The sequence below is a fragment of the Pituophis catenifer genome, unplaced genomic scaffold, assembly GCF_029215685.1.
Source record: "Pituophis catenifer annectens isolate HBS135680 unplaced genomic scaffold, rPitCat1.0.hap2 SCAF_5, whole genome shotgun sequence".
In the NCBI taxonomy this organism is placed as follows: domain Eukaryota; kingdom Metazoa; phylum Chordata; class Lepidosauria; order Squamata; family Colubridae; genus Pituophis; species Pituophis catenifer.
In genome coordinates, this window is record NW_027256885.1 from 29929106 (window position 1) to 29953974 (window position 24869).

The following is a 24869-nucleotide window of genomic DNA, read 5'->3' on the forward strand; positions in this document are numbered from 1 at the left end:
CGGGAGGACCCCTTGGAGGGTAGAGCCGAGGACTTTGTACAATATCTGTATGACAAAATCGCTCAGATTCGGGAAAATTTGGACTCTGACTGGGTAGATTCGGGAGGGATGATGGAGGCAAGTCTTGAGAATATTACCTGGGAAGAGTTTGATTCTGTGACTCCGGAAAACGTGGACAAGATACTGGGCAGACTGAGCGCGGCCACATGTTTATTGGACCCGTGTCCCTCCTGGCTGGTGCTGGCCTCTCGGGAGGTTACACGAGGCTGGCTCCAGGGGATTATAAATGCTTCCTTGAGAGAGGGTGCCTTCCCCGCCGCCTTGAAAGAGGCGGTGGTGAAGCCTCTCCTCAAGAAGCCTTCCCTGGACCCAGCAGTGTTGGCTAATTACCGTCCAGTCTCCAACCTTTGCTTCGTTGCGAAGGTTGTTGAGAGTGTGGTAGCGCGACAGCTTCCTCAGTACTTGGATGAATCGGCTTATCTAGATCCGTTCCAGTCGGGCTTCAGGCCTGGATACAGCACAGAAACGGCATTGGTCGCATTGGTAGATGATCTCTGGAGGGCCCGGGACAGGGGTTGCTCCTCTGTCCTGGTCCTATTAGACCTCTCAGCAGCTTTTGATACCATCGACCATGGTATCATGCTGCACCGATTGGAAGAGTTAGGGGTGGGGGGCACCGTGTTGCAGTGGTTCTCCTCCTTTCTCTCTGATCGGTCGCAGTCTTTGTTGACAGGGGGCAGAGGTCGACCCCGAGGCCCCTTGTATGTGGGGTGCCACAGGGGTCGGTTGTCTCACCCCTTCTGTTCAACATTTATGTGAAGCCGCTGGGTGAGATCATCCGTGGTTTTGGGGTGAAGTATCATCAGTATGCTGATGATACTCAGCTATACATCTCCACCCCGGACCACCCCAATGATGCCCTTAAAGTGATGTTCCGGTGCCTGGAGGCTGTACGGATCTGGATGGGGAAGAACAGACTCAGGCTCAACCCATCCAAGACCAAGTGGCTGTGGTTTCCGACGTCCCGATATAGTCAGTTGGTGCCATCACTGACTATTGGGGATGAATCATTGCCCCCCACGGAGGGGGTTCACAACTTAGGCGTCCTCTTGGACTTACGGCTGTCTTTAGAAGAACACTTGACGGCTGTGGCCGGGAGGTCTTTTTATCAGGTTCGCCTGATTCGCCAGTTGCGTCCCTTTCTGGATTGGGACTCGTTAAATACGGTCACTCATGCCCTCGTCACTTCACGCCTGGACTACTGTAATGCTCTCTACATGGGGCTCCCCTTGAGGAGCACCCGGAGGCTCCAGCTGGTCCAGAATGCAGCCGCGCGGGTAGTTATGGGAGCAGCATGGTGCTCCCATGTGGCTCCCCTCCTGCGTGAGTTGCACTGGCTCCCTGTGGTCTTCCGGGTGTGCTTCAAGGTCTTAGTTACCACCTTTAGAGCGCTCCATGGCTTAGGACCGGGGTACTTACGAGACCGCCTTCTGCCACCAATAGCCTCTCACCGCCCAGTATGCTCCCATAGAGAGGGGCTTCTCAGGGTGCCGTCAGCCAAACAGTGTCGACTGGCGGCCCCCAGGGGGAGAGCCTTTTCTGTGAGGGCACCCAGCATCTGGAACGAGCTCCCCCCAGAGATACAGAGGATTCCGGATCTGCGCACTTTCCTCCGTGCCCTCAAAACATTCCTGTTTCAGCAGGCCGGCCTGGCCTAACTTTCCCTTTATATTTCTTTTGATTTTGTTTTAAACTGGGATGTCTTGAATTATCTAGGACCAGAGTGTTTAGTATATTTTAATTGGTTTTTTAACGTTTGTATTACATGTATTTTTATTGTTCGCTGTTCACCGCCCTGAGTCCCTCAGGAATAGGGCGGTATATAAATTTAATAAATAAAGAAATAAATAAATAAATAAATAAATAAATAAATAAAAGTTAAAAAAACAGATAACTGCCTATCTTTAGTCTCGTAGAGGCAAGTACAGCATTTTAAAAAACTCAGAGAAAAATAGTTTTACTTTTGTTTCTTGGTTAATTGCTCCTTTTTGTTTAATTTGGGCCTCAGAACAATAATGTAGCATTTGGGGGTAAAGATGCAGCCCAGTAATCCTGCTGCAGAAGTCAAAATGGAGAAGATCTCCACAGCCACCATGTACTTCCCCTTGGTGCTCAGATAGGTTGGAACAAATGACATCCAGACACTACAAAAGACCAACATGCTGAAAGTGATAAATTTGGCTTCATTAAAACTGTCAGGTAGTTTCCTAGCAAGGAAAGCCACCATGAAACTGATAGCAGTCAAGAACCCCAGAAAACCAAGGGCGGTATAAAACATGATGGCGGAACCTTCATTACATTCTAGGAAAATTTCTTCAGTCATTGAGTGGATGTCAGAATCTGGAAATGGAGGAGAAATTGCCAGCCACACACTACAAATTGTGACTTGAATCAGGGAGCAAGACAAGACAATAGTATAAGCCAGCCTTTTCCCAACCCATTTCCTGGTTTTGGAACCTGGCTTGGTGGCCATGAAAGCAAGAACCACTATGGTTGTTTTCCTCAGGATACAAGAAAGGGCTACAGAAAAGATGATGCCAAAAGCAGTTTGTCTCATGAGGCATTTTACTTGGTCAGGTTGCCCAATGAAGAGCAAACTGCAAAGGAAAGAGAACAGGAGGGCAATGAGAAGAATGTAGGTGAGGTTCCTATTGTTGGCTTTGACAATGGGAGTGTCCTGGTTTTTAATGAAGATCCCCAGCACCACAACTGAGATGAAAGAAAAGAAGAAAGCGATACTGGTTAAAGTGGTCCCCAAGGGTTCTTTGTAAGATAAGAACATTGTATGTTTCTTAATGTACAGAGTCTGGTTCTTGTTAGGGTAGTTTTCTTTGGGACATGGGAAGCAGTCATCTAAACCTGGAAGAGGAAACAATGCTGTTAAGTTAATTCTGTCATCTGCAACTTTCAGAAGCAATGTATTTTAGTGCCTGAATTTCACCAATGAGCAGAGGTAGTATTCAGCAGGTTCTGACCAGTTCTGGAGAACCGGTAGCGGAAATTTTGAGTAGTTCAGAGAACTGGCCAATACCACCTCTGACTGGCCCCGCCCCCATCTATTTGCTGCCTCCTGAGTCACAGCTGATCTGCTGGGTCTTCTTTTGTTGTCCTGCACGGGAGAACAGAGCTGGAAAGCAAGTTAGTGGGGTGGAGAGAGAATAGGGATTTTGGAGTAATCTTCTCCCAGGAGTAGGATAGGAATGGAGATTTTATAGTATCTTTCCCCTGCCATGCCCACCAAGCCATGCCCACCAATCTGTGCCACATCCACCAAGCCACACCCACAGAACCGGTAGTAAAAAAAATTGAATCCCACCACTCCCAATCTTCACCCGCTCCCCATGCATGTGTGGCAGAGACCCGATGACCAGCTGGCCAGTGGGAGGCACATGTGCATGTGGGATGGAGCTGAACTGGGGTGACAGCTCGCGTGTCCACAGGGAGGTTGCTGCGTGCCACCTGTGGCACTCATGCCATAGGTTCACCATCACTGTTGCGTAATTCTAAGGATCAGACTCAATAATTGATTTAAGAATAATGTATTCAAACATAACACTGTTTATTTACAGTAGGCATTCTATATTCTCTGAGTAATCGCAGATAGAAGCAATGAGGAGGTGCATACAGCTCCTTTTATATTCACAAGGCGGAGTTAAGTATGGGAGTGGTTACATATGAATATATTAAGGGAGGAAGAATAAATTAACCCCTAATACCCCGAGTATATACAGTTTCCATATTGTAGAATAAGGCATTTACATGTGACAAATCCCCCTCTAAATGCCGGTTCGATATACAACAATAATTACATTCAGATTCAGAACAATACAAAACTTGCAATTTGGAAGTTAAATATTTGTGTTGTTTAGAAGGCAAAGGCTTTGTCAATATGTCAGCTATTTGCTCTGATGTTTCGCAGTGAACTGCTTTGATAAATCCATCTTGAGATAATTGTCTCACGTGTTTGAATTTTATATCTATATGTCTGGATCTTTGACCAATAGCATCAGACCTAGATATCTCAATAGCAGCTTTGTTATCTTCGTGTATGATAAATGGTAATGAAGGTTTCTTCCAAGTGTTTGACAATAAATCATTAAACCATACAAGATTGTTGGAGGCTTTAGACAAACAAACATATTCTGCCTCAGTTGTTGAAGTGGCTACTAAATCCTGTTTTCCAGTGTACCAGTAAACTGGACAATCGTTAAGGAAAAATATATAACCTGATGTGCTTTTTCTACATATGGTATCACCTGCCCAATCCGCATCGGCGTAACAAGTGAGGATGGGCTCTTTGACATTATTGGGTTCCAACAATAAACAGAAGTCTAAGCTGTGCTTTAAGTACCTTAATATTCTTTTAACAGCTTCCCAATGATACATTAAGGGTTTGCTGACGTACCTGGATAACAAATTGAGGGGCAAAGCAATATCAGGTCTGGTCCAATTCGAAATATATAAAAGGGAACCAATAACTGATCTGTAGAGTGTATTATCCTTAAATTCAGAGGATGATTCATCTATGTTCCTTAAGAAATCAGTTTGCATAGGAGTGTCACAAGGCTTAGCATTATTTAAATTACATTTGTTTAGGAGTTCTATAATCTTATCTTTCTGAGAAAGTTTGAATCCTTTTTTGGTTTTACTGATTTGAACTCCAAGATATTTATTTACCTTCCCTAATGATTTTAAAGAAAAATGTTCATTTAGTTTTGTCACAAATGTGTCTCTTTTTTCTTTATGTTTACCTATATACAAAATATCATCCACATAAATTAACACAAATTCTAATGAGTCACCTTCCTTTTTGACAAAGAAACAGTTATCAGCAGTAGTAGCATTGAAATTCATAGTTCTGAGTACTTTGACTAAACATTCATACCAGCGTTTGCCAGATTGTTTTAATCCATACAAACTTTTATTTAATAACCATGTTTCATTTTTGTTTGTGTATTGACTATGAGGTGCTCTTACATATATTTCTTTATCAAGTTTTGCGTGTAGATACGCAGTCTGTATGTCATATTGGAATACATCAAGGTTAAGTGCTGATGCTATAACTAAAGCTGTTTTGACACTCTCAGTTCTTACTGTGGGAGAGTATGTGTCTGTGTAATCCTCAGGATATTTTTGAGCATAACCTTGTGCAACTAATCTAGCTTTGTATAATGTGTTGCCTTCTTCTAGATTTTTAATTTTGTATATCCACCTGGTGCCTATAATAGTTTTATCCTTAGGTGCAGGTGTAGGTGTGAATACATTTAACTCTCGTAAACTGTCCATCTCCTTGGTCATGGCTAATTCCCATTTTCTTCTTTCTTCAGTGGGAAGCTTTAATACTTCCTCGTATGTGTTTGGCGTTGATGTTTCACTATCCATACACATTACGTAATCTTTGTATTTGCTTGGCACTTGATTTCTGTTACATCTGGTTGTTTTTTCTGGTTTGCTATCGTTATCATGTAAGTATCTTGCCTCCTTTTTTGTTAACGAATCTGTTCTTATTCTGTGTTTACTGTTTGTCCATGTTTTATTTTTGTTTCTATGTGTGTTGTGATTGCATTCTTCTCTATCTATTTTATCTTGATGTTCAGTGTTTGAATTTGTGATTGGGAATATTTCATTAAGATGTATTTTAGACCAGTTGGCCTGTTCATGAAATACAGCTGTTCTGGAAATTATAAATTTGTTATTGTTATCAATAAATCTGTACCCTTTTGTGCCTGTTTCGTATCCCATGAATCTGAGTCTTCTGGACACGTTCTCTCCTTTACGCCTCAATTGTTTTGGTATGTGTACATCCGCTGTGACTCCAAATATGTGCATGTGTGCTATTTTGGGTTTTCTACTGTACATTAATTCATATGGTGTCTTGTTTATAATGCTGGACCAAGTTCTATTTTGTGTATAATTGGAATATTGTAATGCTTCTGACCAGAATTGTTTTCCTAAGCCAGCATCTTCTAATGTGCATCTAATCATGGTTTGTAATGTCGAGTTCTTTCTCTCTACTACTCCATTTTGAAATGCAGAGAAAGGGCTAGACGTGAAATGTAGCATCCCTTTGTTTTTTAGCCATTGGGAGAATTCTTTTGACATGAATTCAGATCCCCTATCTGTCATGATTTGTTTTATTTTAATGTTATGTTGTGTTTCTACACGTTTGTAAAACTCTTTAAATTTCTGAAAGGTTTCATCCTTGTGTTTTAAAGTGTAGACAAATCTGTAACGACTATAGTCATCTACAATAGTCAGAAAGTATCGTTTTCTATACGTGATTGATGGTGTTAATGGACCAACCAAATCCATATGTACCAAATCAAAAATTTGATTAGTTGATCTTGTTGCCTTTCTTGGTTTGGGGCTAGTTCTGAGTTTTGTGGACTTACATACTGAGCATTCCAAATAGTTTTTACAATTTTTTATTTTGACACCTTCAGCATGTTCAATCATCTTTTGTACTACAGGAAAACTAGCATGCCCTAATTTCCTATGTAAAATATGCGCACATTCATCGTGAATTGGTTTTCCAATTGTAGGTTTTTTGTTATTGGATGTGTCATTAATAGATGTGTCTTTGTGACTATGAATTGTTTCATGTTCCTCATTATCACTATTGCTATTGTCTCCATTATCTATGTCATTGTTATCATCCATGTTGGAATCAATGTTGTGTAACCATCTTTCTTTTATGATTAAATATGGTAGGCCTCCTTTGATAATCACACTACCTAAGCTTGTTTTGTTTTTCTCAAGTGTTGCTTTTCCTTTTGAGAATACTATATTTATGTCAGAATCTCTACTTAGTTTTATTGCACTAAGTATGTTATGAGGTATTTCTGGTATTAGTAATACCCCCTCTATTTTTCCTAGACCGGGTAAGTTTACATTTCCTCTACCAATAACTTGGACCTTTTTTTGATTAGCTACTTTGATTACAAATTTATCTTCTATAAATGAAGATAATATACTTTTGTTATGTGTAGTGTGATTAGTTGCCCCAGAATCAATGAGCCAATCATTGTCCTCTGACTGTTGTATGTTAGATGTATTATGTTTGTTTAATCCATTTAGTGAACCAGTCCTTCTGTCTTTTGAATTATCCCTGCCCCCTCTATGTTCTCTATAGTTGGGTGAGCTTCTATATCTATGTCTGTCAATGGATGATTGTCTGTTATGGTATCTACTTCTATAATCAGTTTTTTGCCTTTCTCTAAGGAATTTAGGACAATCTCTTCTACAATGTTCTTTAGACCCACAGTTGTGGCATTGAATTGATTCACGATATTTTTCTTGGAATGCTACTCTCTTATATTGTCTCTGTTCTATGTGGTTATTACAGCGACTCCTTCTTGAATTATCTTCAGCTATTAGCTTATTTGATAAATTCTCTATGGATAAGTATCCTAAATTAATTGTGTCTAAATGTGATATATAGTTATCCCATGATGGGTCTAATGAGTTAATGATAACACTCTTCATTGTTTGATCTGAAATTACCTCTCCCCTTAAATGCAGCTCTGCTCTGATTTTGTTTAAAGATATTAAATGTTCACTTATAGTAACCCCTGGCTTTATCCTAGCTGAGAAGAAATCTTTAGACATCCTTGTAGTAGTCGCTACACTTTCACTATGAAACAATTTAAACATGCATTGAATAATTTCTGAGACAGTCAAATTGTGCTTAATACTATGGTACATAGCAGGAGATATACTGGATATTAATAAGTAAAATGCTCTGTGGTGTAGGCAGTCCAATTTTAGAGTCCAAGGTCTTTTGGGGGGGTTAGTAATAAAGAATAATAAGTTTTCTTTTAGAAAAACAACCTGAAGTTGTTGACACCATTCCTGCAAATTAATACCATCTATTCTCAGTTTTGGGAAATCATTGGGCAAATTCCCAATACTGTTAGATCCATTACTTACAACTGGAGGTAGTCCGTGATCTTGCAAGTGTTGATAGTTGCAGAATGGTGTGGGTATGCTTGCAACGAGTCTGAACGGCTCTCTCTGCTCTTCATGTCCTCCGTAGTTGTCTGCGTAGGTCTGCACATGCGCGTTGCTCATTTCGCTTCTGGAGCTGTCGGGAGAGGTTCTCGCTGCTGCAGCTCCCTCGTAGCGTTCCTCTTCCGATGAATCGGTCTCCGGTTCGATCTTGGGTGTCCAGGTGACAGCAGGTGCTCGTTTCTTTTTGTTGAGATGATTCTTGTTGAGATCGCTGGTTCCTGGGATCGTCTGTGGCGTGGGGTGGTATTTGCAGGGCTCTCTGGGTTCAGGCGTCGGTGCTCTCGTCGTTTGGATAGAAGCGGGTAGATTCTGAGACGTTTGCTTGCTTGCTTGTCTTTTCTTTATTTCTTGATTGCTAGCTTTTGTTGATTCTTTTGTAATTCTTAATTTTGGACCGAATGTTGCAAAAAGCGTTTTCATTGCTGATTCTATTTGCATTTCTATTGAGGTTTCTTCGATGTCTGTGTCTGATTCTTCTGAAGAGTAAATTTTCTCTTTTTTGTTTTTTGCATCGTGTAAGGCTTTTCGCGCCAGATATTTTGAATTCTGCTTTCTGATTGGCTCTGCTTCGCTCATCTTAGTGGTCTGTTGGAACCAAGATGGCTGCCATTCAAAATTTTGTGTGGGACTGTTAGTCTTCTTTTTTTATTTTATTTATTTTTATTTTATTTTATTTATTTGATTTGTATACCGCCCTACTCCCGAAGGACTCAGGGCGGTGAACAGCCAACAATAAAATACATAAATACACAAAATTTAAAAACCCGATAAAATCAAATTAAACTTTTTGGCCCAGACAAATTAAAATACCCCAATAATTTAAAAACAGATTAAAATTTACATATTTAAAAAGGGAAGAGATCAGGCCAAGCCCGCTTGATGGAATAAAAAGGTCTTCACAGCACGGCGGAAGGAGCGCAGATCCGGGATCCTCCGTATCTCCGGGGGGAGCTCATTCCAGATGGTAGGTGCCCCCACAGAGAAGGCTCTCCCCCTAGGGGCCGCCAGTCGACACTGTTTGGCTGACGGCACCCGGAGGAGTCCCTCTCTATGAGAGCGTACTGGCCGGTGGGAGGCTATTGGTGGTAGTAGGCGGTCCCGTAAATAACCAGGCCCTAAGCCATGGAGCGCTTTAAAGGTGGTAACCAAAACCTTGAAGCGCACCCGGAAGACCACCGGGAGCCAGTGCAGCTCGCGCAGGAGAGGTGTTACATGGGAGCGCCATGTCGCTCCCATTACCACCCGCGCGGCCGCACTCTGCGCCAGTTGGAGCCTCCGGGTGCTCCTCAAGGGGAGCCCCATGTAGAGAGCATTACAATAGTCCAGGCGGGAGGTGACGAGGGCATGAGTGACCGTGCGTAACGAGTCCCGATCCAGAAAGGGACGCAACTGGCGAATCAGGCGGACCTGATAAAAAATCCTCCCGGTCACGGCCGTCAAGTGCTCTTCTAAAGACAGCCGTGAATCCAGGAGGACGCCCAAGTTGCGAGCCCTCTCCGTGGGGGCCAATGATTCGCCCCCAATAGTCAGTGATGGCGTCAACTGGCTATATCGGGACGTCGGAAACCACAGCCACTCGGTCTTGGATGGGTTGAGCCTGAGCCTGTTCCTCCCCATCCAGATCCGTACGGCCTCCAGGCACCGGGACATCACTTCAAGGGCATCGTTGGGGTGATCCGGGGTGGAGATGTACAGCTGGGTGTCATCAGCGTACTGATGGTACTCCACCCCGAAACCACGGATGATCTCGCCCAGCAGCTTCACATAAATGTTGAACAGGAGAGGTGAGAGGACCGACCCTTGCGGCACCCCACATATGAGGGGCCTCGGGGTCGACCTCTGGCCCCCTGTCAACACAGACTGCGACCGGTCAGAGAGAAAGGAGGAGAACCACCGCAACACAGTGCCTCCCACCCCTAACTCTTCCAACCGGTGCAGCATGATACCATGGTCGATGGTATCAAAAGCCGCTGAGAGATCTAACAGGACCAGGACAGAGGAGCACCCCCTGTCCCGAGCCCTCCAGAGATCATCAACCAACGCGACCAATGCCGTTTCTGTGCTGTACCCAGGCCTGAAGCCCGACTGGAACGGATCCAGATACGTCGTTTCATCCAGGTGCTGGGGAAGCTGTCGCGCAACCACACTCTCAACAACCTTCGCCACAAAACGAAGGTTGGAGACCGGACGATAATTTACCAACATTGCCGGGTCCAGGGAAGGCTTCTTGAGGAGAGGCCTCACCACCGCCTCTTTCAAGGCGGCAGGAAAGACACCCTCACCCAGCGAAGCATTTATAATCCCCTGGAACCAGCCTCGTGTCACCTCCCGAGAAGCCAGCACTAACCAGGAGGGACACGGGTCCAATAAACAAGTGGTCGTGTTCAGTCTACCCAGAATCCTGTCCACGTCCTCAGGGGTCACAGGATCAAACTCATCCCAGATAACATTCTCAAGACCTGCCCCAGTCCCTCCCCCTGAGACTATCCAGTCGGAGTCCAGATCTTCCCGAATCTGAGCGATTTTGTCATACAGATATTGGACAAAATCCTCGGCTCTACCCTCCAAGGGGTCCTCCCGCGCTTCCTGATGGAGCAGGGAGCGGGTCACCCTAAACAGGGCGGCCGGGCGATTATCTGATGATGCAATAAGAGCAGCAAAATAGCTACATTTCGCTGCTTTTATCGCCACTAGGTAATTCCTAATATGAGCTCTTACCAGTGTCCGGTCAGATTCAGAAAGACTGGCCCTCCAACTACTCTCTAGGCGTCTTTTCCAGCGCTTCAACTCCCTCAGCTCCTCAGTGAACCAAGGAGCTAAATGAGATCGGCGCCGGGTCAGAGGCCGCAAAGGCACGACCCGATCCAGAGCTCCAGCGGCCGCCCTATCCCAGGCGGCCACTAGGTCTCCAGTCGAGGCGTGTGCCAGAGCCTCAGGGAATGGCCCAAGCTCCATCTGGAACCTATCCAGTTCCATCAGGCGCCTGGGGCGGAACCATCTTACCGGCTCCGCCTCCCTGCGGCGGGGTGTAGCGGTTCGAAGGTCGAGACGAAGGAGAGAGCGATCAGACCATGACAAGGGCTCGGTGACTATATCCCCTATCTCGAGATCACTCAACCACTGTCCAGAGACAAAAACCAGATCCAACGTGTTTCCCCCCGTGTGGGTAGGGACATGAATTAACTGGGTCAGGTCCATGGCTGTCATGGAAGCCATGAACTCCCGAGCCACCTCAGATGCCTCACCAATGGACGGCAAGTTGAAATCCCCCATGACCATAAGCCTAGGGGTCTCAACTGCCACCGTGGCGATGACACTGAGTAGCTCGGGCAGGGCTGCTGCCACATGGCAGGGAGCCAGGTATGTGATCAGCAAACCCATCTGAACCCCATGGCCCCATTTCACAAGGAGGGATTCACAGCCGGCCGTCTGAGGAACAGTGGCCTCCCTCGGTCTCAGACCTTCGTTAATAATAACCGCTACCCCCCCCGCCCCTACCCTGCAACCTCGGCTGATGGAATGCGCGGAAACCTGGTGGGCACATTTCAACAAGAGGGACCCCCCCCCTCTTGGCCCAACCAGGTTTCCGTAATACCTGCCAGGTCCGCTCCCCCCTCCTGAACAAGATCACAAATGAGGGGGGCTTTATTTACTACAGACCTGGCATTGCATAACATCAGACGGAGGCCAGGGCCCTGAGGATCTGCGCCACCTGGAAAATGAGTGGAGCTTTGGGGGCCGGAGCGCGCCACTGCTCGAAGACAGTGGGCGCGCGCTCCCCTAACACGATATGGCCCCCTGCTCCCGCCATATCTACCCCTCCCACTCACAGTACTGATGGTAAAAACCTTATCTGGATGAACTTTATCCCCCCTCTTGACCCCGGGCCCCCCACCCCCCATGCCATGCTCCACAGCCTTACCTGGCCCTCCCCTTAGTGGGTTATCCCCCATACCCACGGCCTTACTTCTGATCCAACCCTCCCCCCCCGGAACCCCTTAAGACATTTGCTAAAACTTTATCTAAAAAACCCCTCAACCCCCTCTTCGTGACATGCCATTTTTTGTTATATTCTTATCTACAGGTAATTCGCTCACCATTTTTGATTCTTTAGGTTCAACTGTTGCGATGTGTTTCTCTCTCGCTGCTCCGTTGTTTTTTATTATGTCTTGGAGGTTCGCGATGAGATTTTCGTCATCCTTTTGACTTTTCAAGAGTTTCAGTATCTCTGACCTGAGTTCGTTGTTTTCTATTTCGTTCTCTTCTTGGTCATCAGTTTCATCCATTATCTCCTCGTTGTCTGTAGTGCAGTCTTCAGATTCTCTCGATATTGCAGTTGTGGATTCATCGATCATTTCTTGATCCGCTTCCATTTCTTTACTGTGTGCCCTGGTGTTGGGTCTTTCTCTTTTGTTTCTGGAGTTTTCTCTCTTAGGCATATCTAAAGTTTTATTGAGTCAATTTAACCATCCTCTGCTACCAGATTGTTGCGTAATTCTAAGGATCAGACTCAATAATTGATTTAAGAATAATGTCTTCAAACATAACACTGTTTATTTACAGTAGGCATTCTATATTCTCTGAGTAATCGCAGATAGAAGCAATGAGGAGGTGCATACAGCTCCTTTTATATTCACAAGGCGGAGTTAAGTATGGGAGTGGTTACATATGAATATATTAAGGGAGGAAGAATAAATTAACCCCTAATACCCCGAGTATATACAGTTTCCATATTGTAGAATAAGGCATTTACATGTGACAATCACGGGCTTAGAGCATGAAAACAGAATAAATATGAAATGAAAAAAGGAAGTATAGAAGAGAAAATAAGAGAAGGATGGTGAAATCTGTTCAACAAAAACAATGACATACTTCCACGCCTTACACTCCAATCATCCTAACCCTAATCCTGGAAAAATTTAGATGACATTCTAGTGGTTCTAAAATAGCAATAGCATTTAGACTTATATATAGACTTATTTATAAAAACTAGTTCAGGTGCCATTGACCATGTGTAAGTTGGGACTAGATTTAGAACAATACCATGGTTGTTGTGGTTACAATCATTCTTCTCAGCATTTGCAGGGATAAAAGCCCCAACATCAAAATCCTGGGTAATGCTTTGAATTTATTGACCTCCAGAGCTAACAGAAACCAATTCTTTTTGAATGACATCTCTTACCTGTCTGGTTGGCAATTTTCCCTTCTGGGCAACGGAGGCATTGGTAACAGCAAAATTGCTTCCCTTCTATTTTGATCTTGCTGTGCCCCAAGGAGCAATGAGCATTGCACAAAGAAAGAGGTTGTGTCTGTCAATAAGTGAAAGGGCAACATATTTAGAATTTAAACATTAAGAATCTAAGAAATTAACATGTTAGTGGGTATTTGCAGTGGTGGGATTCAGACAGTTTGCACCACTTCGGGTGAACCGGTTTTTAACTTTCTGAGCAGTTTTTGATTAGAAGTATCAAACATTCTGTGCTAGAGTACAAGACCTGGCTTATTCCTTAAAATATCCTTCTGATACCATAAACCATGTTAATGGAAAAAATCTCCTATTCATCTGCTAGACATCAAAAATTAGGACCACTTAATTCAGAAGTTCAGAAGTGTGCGGCGGCAGCCGAACAAGCCATGCAATCCTAAATTGCATTAACAAAGGGATACAATCAAGATCAGGGGTGTTAAAGTTGATTTCATTGAGGGCCGCATCAGGGTTGTGTTTGACCTTGGGGGCAGGAGTGGGTGTAGCTAAGGTGGGCATGTCCAGCTCGACGTCACTCATGTCGGGGATGCATGTGGTGGCCTGAATGCTCTGCCAGAGAAAATGGGCTCCTGAGTTCCATTTTTGGCTGCAACTGCCTCCTGCAACCCTCTGACAGTGAAAACTCCACTTTTTCTGGTAGAGGCACCACAGGCCAGTCCTTTGCTATTTCCAGGGCAGGCCTGCAGGCCAGATCTATCCACCCCTGTGGGCCAGATCCAGCCCCCGGACCTTAAGTTTGACATCCCTGATCAAGATCAAATGAGGTATTAATACCACTATATAAAGCCTTAGTAAGATCACATCTAGAATACTGCATCCAGTTTTTGTCACCACACTATAAAAAGATGTTGAGACTCTAGAAAGGGTGTAGAGAAGAGCAACCAAGATGATTAGAGGGCTGGAGGCTAAAATATATGATGAACAGTTGCAGGAACTGGGCATGGATAATCTAGTGAAGAGAAGGACCAGGAGAAACATGATAGCAGTGTTCCCATATTTGAGTGACTGCCACAGAGAGGAAGGGGTCAACCTATTTTCCAAGGCACCCAAAGGCCAGACAAGGAATAATGGATGGAAAATGATCAAGGAGAAATTCAACCTGGAAATAAGGAGAATTTTTCTGACAGTGAGAACAATCAACCCATGGAACAGCTTGCCTTCAGAGGTTGTGGGAGTTTCATCACTGGAGGCTTTCAAGAAGAGATTGGACTGCCATTTGTCAGAAATGGTGTAGGGTCTCCTGCTTGGGTGGGATGGGTTGGACAAGACGACCTACAAGGTCCCTTCCAACTCTGTTAATCTGTTAAAGTACATTGAGGTAACTTTCCTTGTCCAAAACCCTCTTCAAAATCCTGTGCATCAAGAATATTGCTTTTCGTGTACTTGGTTCATTAATTTGTGCAACTGTTCAAAGATGTTATACGGACATCAACTGCAGCATGATCACTGAACCATCCCTTAAAAATGACTAAAAGTTACCTGGTTAAAAATGTTAGGCCAGACAATGTTATCTGTCGATAGAGAGAGAAGGTTTTCAAATAAAGCTGATGGATTTACTTTTCCAACTTTAATCCTAAGAAAGGATTGATTTGGGAAGGTGATCCAGTTGATGATATCAAAGCCAGATGCAATCTTCCCATTCTGGTCAAAGAAAATGTTTTCCCCAGCACTGTTGTTAAATGAGACTTTTCTCAGGTAGTGATGAAGCTCAAGAGAAGAACATGAGAGTAATTAATAAAGGTGTACAATAATGGCAAATTATTTCAGAAGATATTGTTGCAGTTCCAATATACAGTATCGTGATAATAACCTTAATTTGTCACTTCTATCAGCAAGCAGCAGAAGACTCTCCATGAGGGACAAAAAACAGCTAATGATAGGCTAACCTATGAACCACAGTGGCGCAGTGGTAAGAGTGCAGTATTGCAGGCTACTTCTGCTGACTGCTGGCTGCCTACAATTTAGCAGTTTGAATCTCACCAGGCTCAAGGTTGACTCAGCCTTCCATCCTTCCGAGGTGGGTAAAATGGGGACCCAAATTGTTGGGGGCAATAGGCTGACTCTATAAACTGCTTAGAGAGGGGTGTAAAGCACTGTAAAGTGATATATAAGTCTTAAGTGCTATTGCTAACAGTCCTGTTTTCATGCCTATCACCCAGAAGTACTGCTACCATCATCATCAGCATGTTATCTTCCTTCCTGTCATTTGGCAATCATGCCAGGCAAATAACAGATCCAAAGAGTGAGACCTGTATGTGTGAGTTGGGCCATGAATACTTTGAATTAGGTATATTGCTGCCATGGTAACTATGAACTCGCATGTTCCCTGAAACCTCAGGGTAGAGAGAACAGGTATAAATTTCCCAGCCTGGGGATCTCTACCCACCTGCAGCTCAGACAGAGTCCAACAGTAAAGTCAGGGATGCAACTACACTACAGGGAGGAAGGCAAGTGAGCAGCAATAGAAAGAGTCTTTATTGTCAGCAATTTGTACGTGGAGTTTCAGGGTTTATTTCACTGGTGACTATCAGCGGTGGGTTTCACAAATTCTTACCATCAGTTTGCATGCAAGCTTGCTTTGCTCTCTCTCGTGAGCCTTCCATGCATACATCCGGTGTTCCGTGCATGCGCTTTGCTCACACGCAAGCTTCCGCACATGCACCCAGCCTTGAAAACATGGCTAAATAGGACAGCATAACGTATGGGCAGGTGGGCAGCCCACCCGCAGTTGCCGCTACCGGTTTGGGTGAACTGGTCTGAACCGGCTGAATACCATCTCTGGTGACTATGATGTAGACTATCATTCTTGTATTTTATTTCATTAGGAGATATAGCCTATCTCAATTGTACTTTATTTGGAAAGATGTCAATACTAGAATCCAATGGACCATAGGAATGTTTTTAAAGTTTTCCTATGAAAATAATGTACGTCCAACCTGGAGCATCAATTGCTCTCTCATCAACCTAGGAGACACTGAATTCTCCTTTCTTGTTAAGAAGAACTCTCCCAATACAGTGAATCTGAAGAAGGAGTGAGGGAGAGATGAAAGAAACTTTCACTAAGATGCTGTAGATAATGGCCCAATTATTCCAATATTCAACATTAAATATTGATAGAAAGTAACCTTTTTGCAATTAAAAAAGCTGGAATAGAAATGTGCAGACATTCTCATTCACCTAAGTAATTTCTCCAGCATTATGTTTAAATTGGTTTCTATATAACTTGTGGACAATTGTAGCAGGGGTGGGTTCTAATTTTTTTTACTACCGGTTCTGTGGGTGTGGCTTATTTTGTGGACGTGGTTTGATGGTCATGTGACAATTCTTTAGGATTTAGCAGAGGTACTGGTCTACCAGGCTTTTAACTGCTTGCAGAGCTGTACCGGTCTACCCATTTGTTCTTGGAGGCACTGGTTTACTCATTTGTTTTTGGAGGCACTGGTCTACTCATTTGTTTTTGGAGGCACTGGTCTACCCATTTGTTTTCCGAGCGCACTGGTCTACCACCACACTGCCTTTTAACACTGATCAGCTATAGGGCAGCCCTTTGAAGTCCCGTGGCAAGAGTTTAAACAGTTTTTTTTTCCTTCTAGCCGATCAGCTGGGACTCAGGAGGCAGCGAATAGATTGGGGGCAGGGCCAAATAAAAGGTAAGAATAATGCGGGGGGGGGGGGGGGAAGGACCCAGCTCCCGAACAAAGAGAACTGGTTCGGTGATGTCATATCGTCACCGCTAGCAGCTCGGCCGAACCGGGAGGAACCCACCACTGAATTGTAGATACAGAAGCAATACCCATTGGAGGGTAGAGCCAAGGACTTTGTACAGTATCTGCATGACAAAATCACTCAGATTCGGGAAGGTCGGGACTCCGACTGGGTAGTTTCAGTGGGGATGACTGAGGCAGGTCTTGAGAACGTTATCTGGGATGAGTTTGATCCTGTGACTCCTGATAACGTGGACAGGATTCTGGGTAGACTGAACATGACCACATGTTTGTTGGACCCGTGTCCCTCCTGGTTAGTGGTGGCTTCTCGGGAGATGACGCGAGGCTGGCTCCAGGGGATTATAAATGCTTCATTGAGTGAGGGTGACTTCCCCGCCGCCTTGAAAGGCGATGGTGAGGCCTCTCCTCAAGAAGCCTTCCCTGGACCTGGCAGTGTTGTCTAATTATCGTCCGGTCTCCAACGTTCGCTTTGTGGTGAAGGTTGTTGAGAGTGTGGTTGCGCGACAGCTCCCCCAGCACCTGGATGAAACGGTGTATCTGGATCCGTTCCAGTCGGGCTTCAGGCCTGGGTACAGCATGGAAACGGCATTGGTTGCATTGGTTGATGATCTCTGGAGGGCTCGGGACAGAGGTTGCTCCTCTGTCCTGGTCCTATTAGATCTCTCAGCAGCTTTTGATACCATCGACCATGGTATCATGCTGCACCGGTTGGAAGAGTTAGGGGTGGGGGGCACTGTGTTGCAGTGGTTCTCCTCCTTTCTCTCTGATCGGTCGCAGTCTTTGTTGACAGGGGGCAGAGGTCGACCCCGAGGCCCCTTGTATGTGGGGTGCCACAAGGGTCGGTCCTCTCGCCCCTTCTGTTCAACATTTATGTAAAGCCGCTGGGCGAGATCATCCGTGGTTTCGGGATGAAGTACCATCAGTACGCTGACGATACTCAGCTGTACATCTCCACCCCGGACCACCCCAACGATGCCCTTGAAATGATGTCCCAGTGCCTGGAGGCCATGCGGATCTGGATGGAGAGAAACAGGCTCAGGCTCAACCTATCCAAGACCGAGTGGCTGTGGTTTCCGATGTCCCAATATAGTCAGTTGGTGCCATCACTGACTATTGGGGGTGAATCACTGGCCCCCACGGAGAGGGCTCGCAACTTGGGCGTCCTCCTGGATTCACGGCTGTCTTTAGAAGAGCACTTGATGCCCGTGACCGGGAGGATTTTTCATCAGGTTCGCCTGATTCGACAGTTGTGTCCCTTTCTGGATTGGGATTCCTTACACATGGTCACTCATGCCCTCATCACTTCCTGCCTGGACTACTGCAACGCTCTCTACATGGGGCTCCCCTTGAGGAGCACCCGGAGGCTCCAACTGGCGCAGAGTGCGGCCGCGCGGGTGGTTATGGGAGCGACATGGCGTTCCCATGTAACACCTCTCCTGCGCGAGCTGCACTGGCTCCCGGTGGTCTTCCGTGTGCACTTCAAGGTTTTGGTTACCACCTTTAGAGCGCTCCATGGCTTAGGACCACCTGCTGCCACCAGTAGCCTCCCACTGGCCGGTACGCTCTCATAGAGAGGGGCTCCTCCGGGTGCTGTCGGCCAAACAATGTCAACTGGTGGCTCCCAGGGGGAGAGCCTTCTCTGTGGGGGCACCTACTATCTGGAATGAGCTCCCCCGAAGATATGGAAGATCCCGGATCTACGCACCTTCCGCCACGCTCTCAAGACCTTTTTATTCCATCAGGCTGGCCTGGTCTAATTTTTTCCCTTTTTTCCCTTTTTAAAATGCAAATTTTAATCTGTTCTTAATTATTGGGGTGTTTTAAATCTGTCTTCGGCCAAATTATTTAATTCGGTTTTATTCTGCTTTTACATTTTGTATTTATGTGTTTTATCTTGTGGCTGTTCACCTCCCTGAGTCCTTCGGGAGTAGGGCGGTATATAAATCAAATAAAACTAAAACTAAATCTAAAAATAAGTCCTGCTACTTTAATAAAAATAGAAGATTACCTGCCACACTTGATGATTGAGAAGCTTCTGTTTCCCACTACCGGCCATTACTCTTTGTTTGTAGTGGGATGTAAGCATGGCTTGGAGAGCATGTGCCACGGCATAGACTGCATTGTAGATACTATAGCTTTGCCCAGTCATGCTCAATTCAAAAACAGAGTCTGGAAGAGCCTCCAGCTTCTCTTCCCCAGTGCAGCTTTTCTCTGCCTCTGGGTTTAAAGTGGATTTTGAGAAAGAACATTCAAAGGCTTGTTCCCAAAAGACCCTTGAAAAACTGTCTATGTTTTCTGGAGCACTGTTTCTCATCTGAAGAAATCTATTGAATCCTAATAATTCTTTTGATGACATGGTGAAAGAAAGAGCGCCATGGATAAAATCCATACTCCAGTCTCTTTGAAAAGGAACTGAAGTGTATTCCATCTGGGCTGGGAAAATCCAAACTTTGTCTTTTCTCTCCACTGTTGTGTCCAAATATTCCGAAACATAGGAGATTGTCCTGAAACCTGCCATGGCCTGGTTTTCAGAGTAGACAATCACAACACTGGAGGTACTTTTCAAAATGACTTTGCATAGTTTAATGAAAGTATTGATTTGTTCTCCTATCCCATCTGAAAAAGCTATGGTTGGAAGCACTGCAATGTAATCAAAGCAAATGCCATTTTGAGATAAGACGAGAAGCACTTCCCTCAGAAATCGTTCACCGATCTCGTTTTCTTGAAAAATTATCCCAATCCAGGTCCACTTAAAATGAAGCAGCAACTGGAGAATCCCCATAACATGAAGATGTTCATTTGGGTACATTTGATAGAAGAAAGCTGTATGAATCATGTTATCCATCGCTGGAGCAGAGCCGTACGTGAGCTTAGGAAAAAAGAAAATGCAAAATGTATGTATATATGTTTGATATAAGTCAGTGATGGCTATCCTTTTCCAGACTGACTGCCCAAAGTGCCCAAGCCCTCAAAATGCAATGCCTGCACCACCATCACCCACACATGATCCGCCCCCCTGAGCATGCACGCATGCCCCTCCGCATATGCCCCGGTTAAATTTGACTGCTTTATTTTGTTGCTTTGATTTTTCAGGGCTTATTCATAACTCATTGAAGATCTTCCTTTAATTTCTATGAAGTTAATGGAAGTAAACTGTCACCATTTTTGGAAATGTTATGATGCAACTTGACCATATTCAATCTGGCTATAATATATAAGGTTTGGGAAATAGTAAAATATTATGTAGATAACCTCTACAGCACATCAGAGAAGTCTAAACTATTGATACATTAGATGTTCAGGATATTTTTACTACCACCAATGGAGTACTTGGGACCTTTGAAAAAATGATTTTTATCTATTTTGGATATAGTAACAAAAGCCTAATTGAACCATTTAGTACCTAGTTCTCTGTCAATTATCCTCCCATAGTTGAATCTAATGGGTGCAACTTTGCTGCATATTTATACAGAATAAAGTGGAGTTTTAAATTATTAGTATAAGATTCAATTTGCAGAATACTTAGTTCCAGTAGCCATTTATCATATGATTTAGCCTCCAAGTCCATTATTATCTTTGTTGCTCTTCTTTGCACTCTTTCTAGGGCCTCAGCATCTTTTTTGTATCATGGTGACCAGAACTGGATGCAGTATTCCAAGTGTGGTTTCACCATTGCAGGAAAAACCAATACTATTACTGCCTGAGATTTTGATGTTATCCTTCTGTAGAACTGCATTGGCCTTTTTTTGGCAGCTGCAGCATACTGCTGATTCATACTTAAGCAGTGATCCACCAGGACAGCTAGATCCCTCTCAAGTTACTACTGCTGAACCAGGTACTTCCTGTGCTATACCTATCCATCTGGTTTTTCCTTCCTAAGTGTAGGACCGTACTTTTCTCACCACTGAACTGCACCTTGTTGAAAAGAGCCCAATGCTCATATCTGTCAAGAGCCTTTTATCTTCCAAAGTTTTGCCAAATCCCCCCAGCTTAGTGTCATCTGCAAATTTGATGAGTTGCCCTTCTATCCCCTCAAGAAGTTGAAGAGAATTGGGCCCAAGACATAACATTGAGGTACCCTATTATACTGTATGCTTTCCTCTAGGTAGACGTAACTCCATTGAGGACTATATGCTGAGTGTGGTTGGTCAGCTAATTGCGAATACATTTGGTGATGGTACTGTCTATTCCACCTTGTTCTATCTTATCAAGAAATAAGCTGTGGTCTACTTTATCAAATACCTTATTGCAACCAAAGCATTTCCTACAGCATCTCCACTAATTTAATCACTTTATCAAAGAAGGCAATTATGTTTGTCTTGCATGGTTTGCTTTTAATGAACCCATGTTGGCTTCCAGTAATCACCTTGCTCATTTCTAGATGCTCACAAACTTGTTGCTTGATTATCTTTTCCAGGATTTTCCCAGATACTGATGTCAAGCTAACTGGTCTGTCATTTCCTGGATCCACTTTTTTTTTTTTTTTTGGCCTTCTTTAGTATTGGAACTACATCAGCCTTTTTCCAGTCCTCTGGTAATTCACCCATACTCCAGGAGTTCTGAAAGATTTCATTCAGTGGTTCCAAGATCACATCTGCCAGCTCCTTCAATAATCTGGGATGAAAACCATCTTGTTCTGGAGATTTGAACTCATTCAAAGCATATAGAGTCGAGGTGGCACAGTGGTTAGAGTGCAGCACTGCAGGCTACTTCAGCTAACTGCTAGCTGCAGTTTGGCAGTTCAAATTTCACCAGCTCAAGGTTGACTCAGCCTTCCATCCTTCCAAAGTCGGTAAAATGAGGACCCAGATTGTTGGGGGCAATATGCTGACTCTGTAAACTGCTTAGAGAGGGCTCTAAAAACACTATGAAGTGGTATATAAGTCTAAGTGCTACTGCTATCATATATATATATATATATATATATATATATATATATATATATATATATATATATATATATATATATATATATATATCATATATAGGTGTTTTCTTATCAATCCCTTGACTATTTGGACCTGCATTAGCATCCTGTCTCCCAGACAGGAGCCTTCCTACTTTTCCAGAGACTAAAAAGCGATGTGGGGAGAAATACTTTTAGTTATCCAAGGTTCTGTTTAATGTAACCATGTCTGTGCTTCTCAAATGACTAACGAGGCTGAGCCTTCCTTCCTTCCTTCCTTTCTTCCTTCGAATATCAATGCAGCTGTATTCTTGAATATAGAAATACTGGGGCATATACTATGGAATGAATGCACTGCTTAAATTGATCACATTTTTTTCATGGAAGAAACTATTAATTGAGGTTATCTGAGGTATAATTATCTATATTAGATTATTACTTTTTATCAACAGAAGGTATCATCTTCTCAGATGAACTCCTGTTCAAGATTCCATTGAAGGAAAGGGAAGACAACAAATCAGGAAAAAACCTCCTAGCTTCAATAGAACAACTACTACAATACTTGTCCGCAAATAAACAAAAAAATGCTATTTTGAATTATTTTAGGAATAAATAAATCACTTATCAGTCATATGTTCTATCTTTCTTTATTATGAATGCATCACTTTGATCTTCCAGATATACCATATAATATGCTTTCATATTCTTATTATTTGCTTGTTATTTTACTGCTATGGAACTTCAATGAAAATCTCTCTTAAGAGCAAGAGAAATAATCTTATTTTCATTTTTTAAAAAATTGGAGACCCCAAATCAGCACAATTTTCAGTAAATCAGGACTGGAAAATATGAAAACATTGTCTATTCATATGTCAGTTACATTTTGATTGACATTAGTTTATCACAAATCCAGAAAATGTCATCAAAGAGAAAGTCACATATCAATAGTTCTGTTGTTTTTTTACTTGAGAAGGTCTTACCTGAGGAATCTTGTAAATGCTCAAAATGTCAGCCATAACCTGAGAATTATGAGAGTTGGGTCCAGCAATAACACAAACTGAATTTTGATGGATGCTACATTTATAGTTGGGAACAAATCTGTCATGTGAAGAAAGAAGCTCCATAGAAGCAAGGTAGGTCCACATTGCCATGAAATAACTGTTAGATATCCCAAAGCCCAGAGTGATGTTTGGCAAGATCTGCAGATTTTCATTGATTTCCTTTACAGCAAAGATCAAGGACAAGATATGCTGGTATGTCTGTAGAAACAAACTTTAAGGGATGGATGGATGGATGGATGGATGGATGGATGGATGGATGGATGGATGGATGATAGAAGGTAGGTCCAAGTTATATTTATAAAAGATTGACTCAACTCATTTGCAATTTGGGCTACTACTTTTCTTACAATCATTATGTAAAATAATCCTGCTTGTCTCTCACCTCTGAATCAATGATCTCTCCTTTCTGAAAACCTTCTTCAGGAATTTTCCCAAATGTGTTTTTTTTTTTTTAAGGCAACTGGACTTTCATTGTTTTTCCTTGAAGATGTTTCACTGCTCCTCCAAGAAACTTCTTTAGTTCCTCTTCAAGGAAAAACAAAGAAAGACCAGTTGCCTTTTGAAAAAGCACCTTTGGGATCACCATGTCCTGGATGACTGAGAATCTCCATAGACATCATTTAAGACCTCTTCTAGATCATTCTTCTGCATCATCCTCTATTTCCACCCCTACACCCCAAATCTCTCTTAGGACTGTACTCCATATATCTGAAGAAAAGGGATGAAGACTGGAAACGTTTATGAGGTAAAAGTATAGTTAGATGTTAGGTTGCCATAAACCACAATAGAAACTTTCTCCTATTGAAAACAAGTTGGTTGGTCAAGTATAATATCCATTCCTATTCTTCACTAATGAATTATATCCAGCTTCAATCAATCAAGATGTAGGTGGCATGGAACCAGAAAGTATAACCACATCCACATAATGAAAACAGTAAAAAGTCTTCTGCATAGAATGAGAATTTAGCCTCCAAAATGAAATGTTTAACTTTACTTTGACCTCATAGAAATGTCTCTTCTTTGCAGAATGTGATCTGATCAGTTACACACATATATAACTGATTGTGTGTGTGTGTGTGTGTGTGTGTGTGTGTGTGTGTGGTGTATATGTACAAGATAGTATTATACATATAGTACTATCTTGAGACTTGAGTAAAACACAGATATCTGTTAAGCAAGACCATGTATATACTTTATGAAGATAAAACATAAAGTAGGAAAAAAAACTGTTAACCCCCTTATTATAAAGTATGTAAGAAACATAGTAGAATCTTGGAGCAGAGGAAGGATAGCTGAAAGGGGATAAAAGTTAAGTTTCAATCATTTACTCCTTCCTCAAAATATATTGACTAATTATCCAGAAAATTTGGTAGCTAACAGAATTAAGAAGGACAACTACATACATGGGATCATCAAGAAGTTCTTCAGATGGAATTGTTTTGAAGGTGACTAGATTAGACATCATGTAGATCAGAGAAATAATGCCACCAATGATGAGATCACCTGAATGGTAAGACTTGTATTTAATACTAGGGTTGTCGATGGTGCATTTAGCATCATAGCACATTGCCTGAGAAAGCCATATTAGCATGCACAGTCTGAAGAGTAACATAGCAAATTAAAGATGTGTGTTGCCCAAGTGATCATTGATATGGCTTCTGAATATAGGACAATCTAACATTTTACCTCTTTTTTCTGCATTTCTGAATGCAGAAATGCATAGCAAAAACAATCAGAATCACAGAGCCTTGCTCTTTAAGCCTTATATTTGAATGTGTTTAGGAACAAGAAATATTAATAATATTACTCAGTCTTGGTTGGGTGTCTGTTTTGCTCTGCTC

General features: G+C 43.1%; 1 protein-coding gene across 1 annotated transcript; it reads right to left on the reverse strand.

Moving 5' to 3' along the window:
- Window positions 1–2017: 2017 nt before the first annotated feature.
- Window positions 2018–24595, reverse strand: LOC139317608 (vomeronasal type-2 receptor 26-like). The gene is made up of 4 exons (XM_070944695.1): window positions 24432–24595; window positions 22948–23065; window positions 13253–13379; window positions 2018–2919 (listed from the first exon to the last, which is right to left on the reverse strand). The coding sequence occupies exons 1-4, from the start codon at window positions 24593–24595 to the stop codon at window positions 2018–2020; spliced, it is 1311 nt and encodes a 436-aa protein (XP_070800796.1).
- Window positions 24596–24869: the final 274 nt, after the last annotated feature.

Excerpts from the sequence above, each read along its gene's own strand:
- LOC139317608 (XM_070944695.1), bottom strand. The coding sequence starts at position 24,595 with ATGTGCTATGATGCTAAATGCACCATCGACAACCCTAGTATTAAATAC. Across the intron at positions 23,066-24,431 it reads GAACTTCTTGATGATCCCAT|ATTTGTTCCCAACTATAAAT; the intron begins GTATGTAGTTGT and ends TTCACATGACAG. Across the intron at positions 2,920-13,252 it reads GAAAATTGCCAACCAGACAG|GTTTAGATGACTGCTTCCCA; the intron begins GTAAGAGATGTC and ends TTCCTCTTCCAG.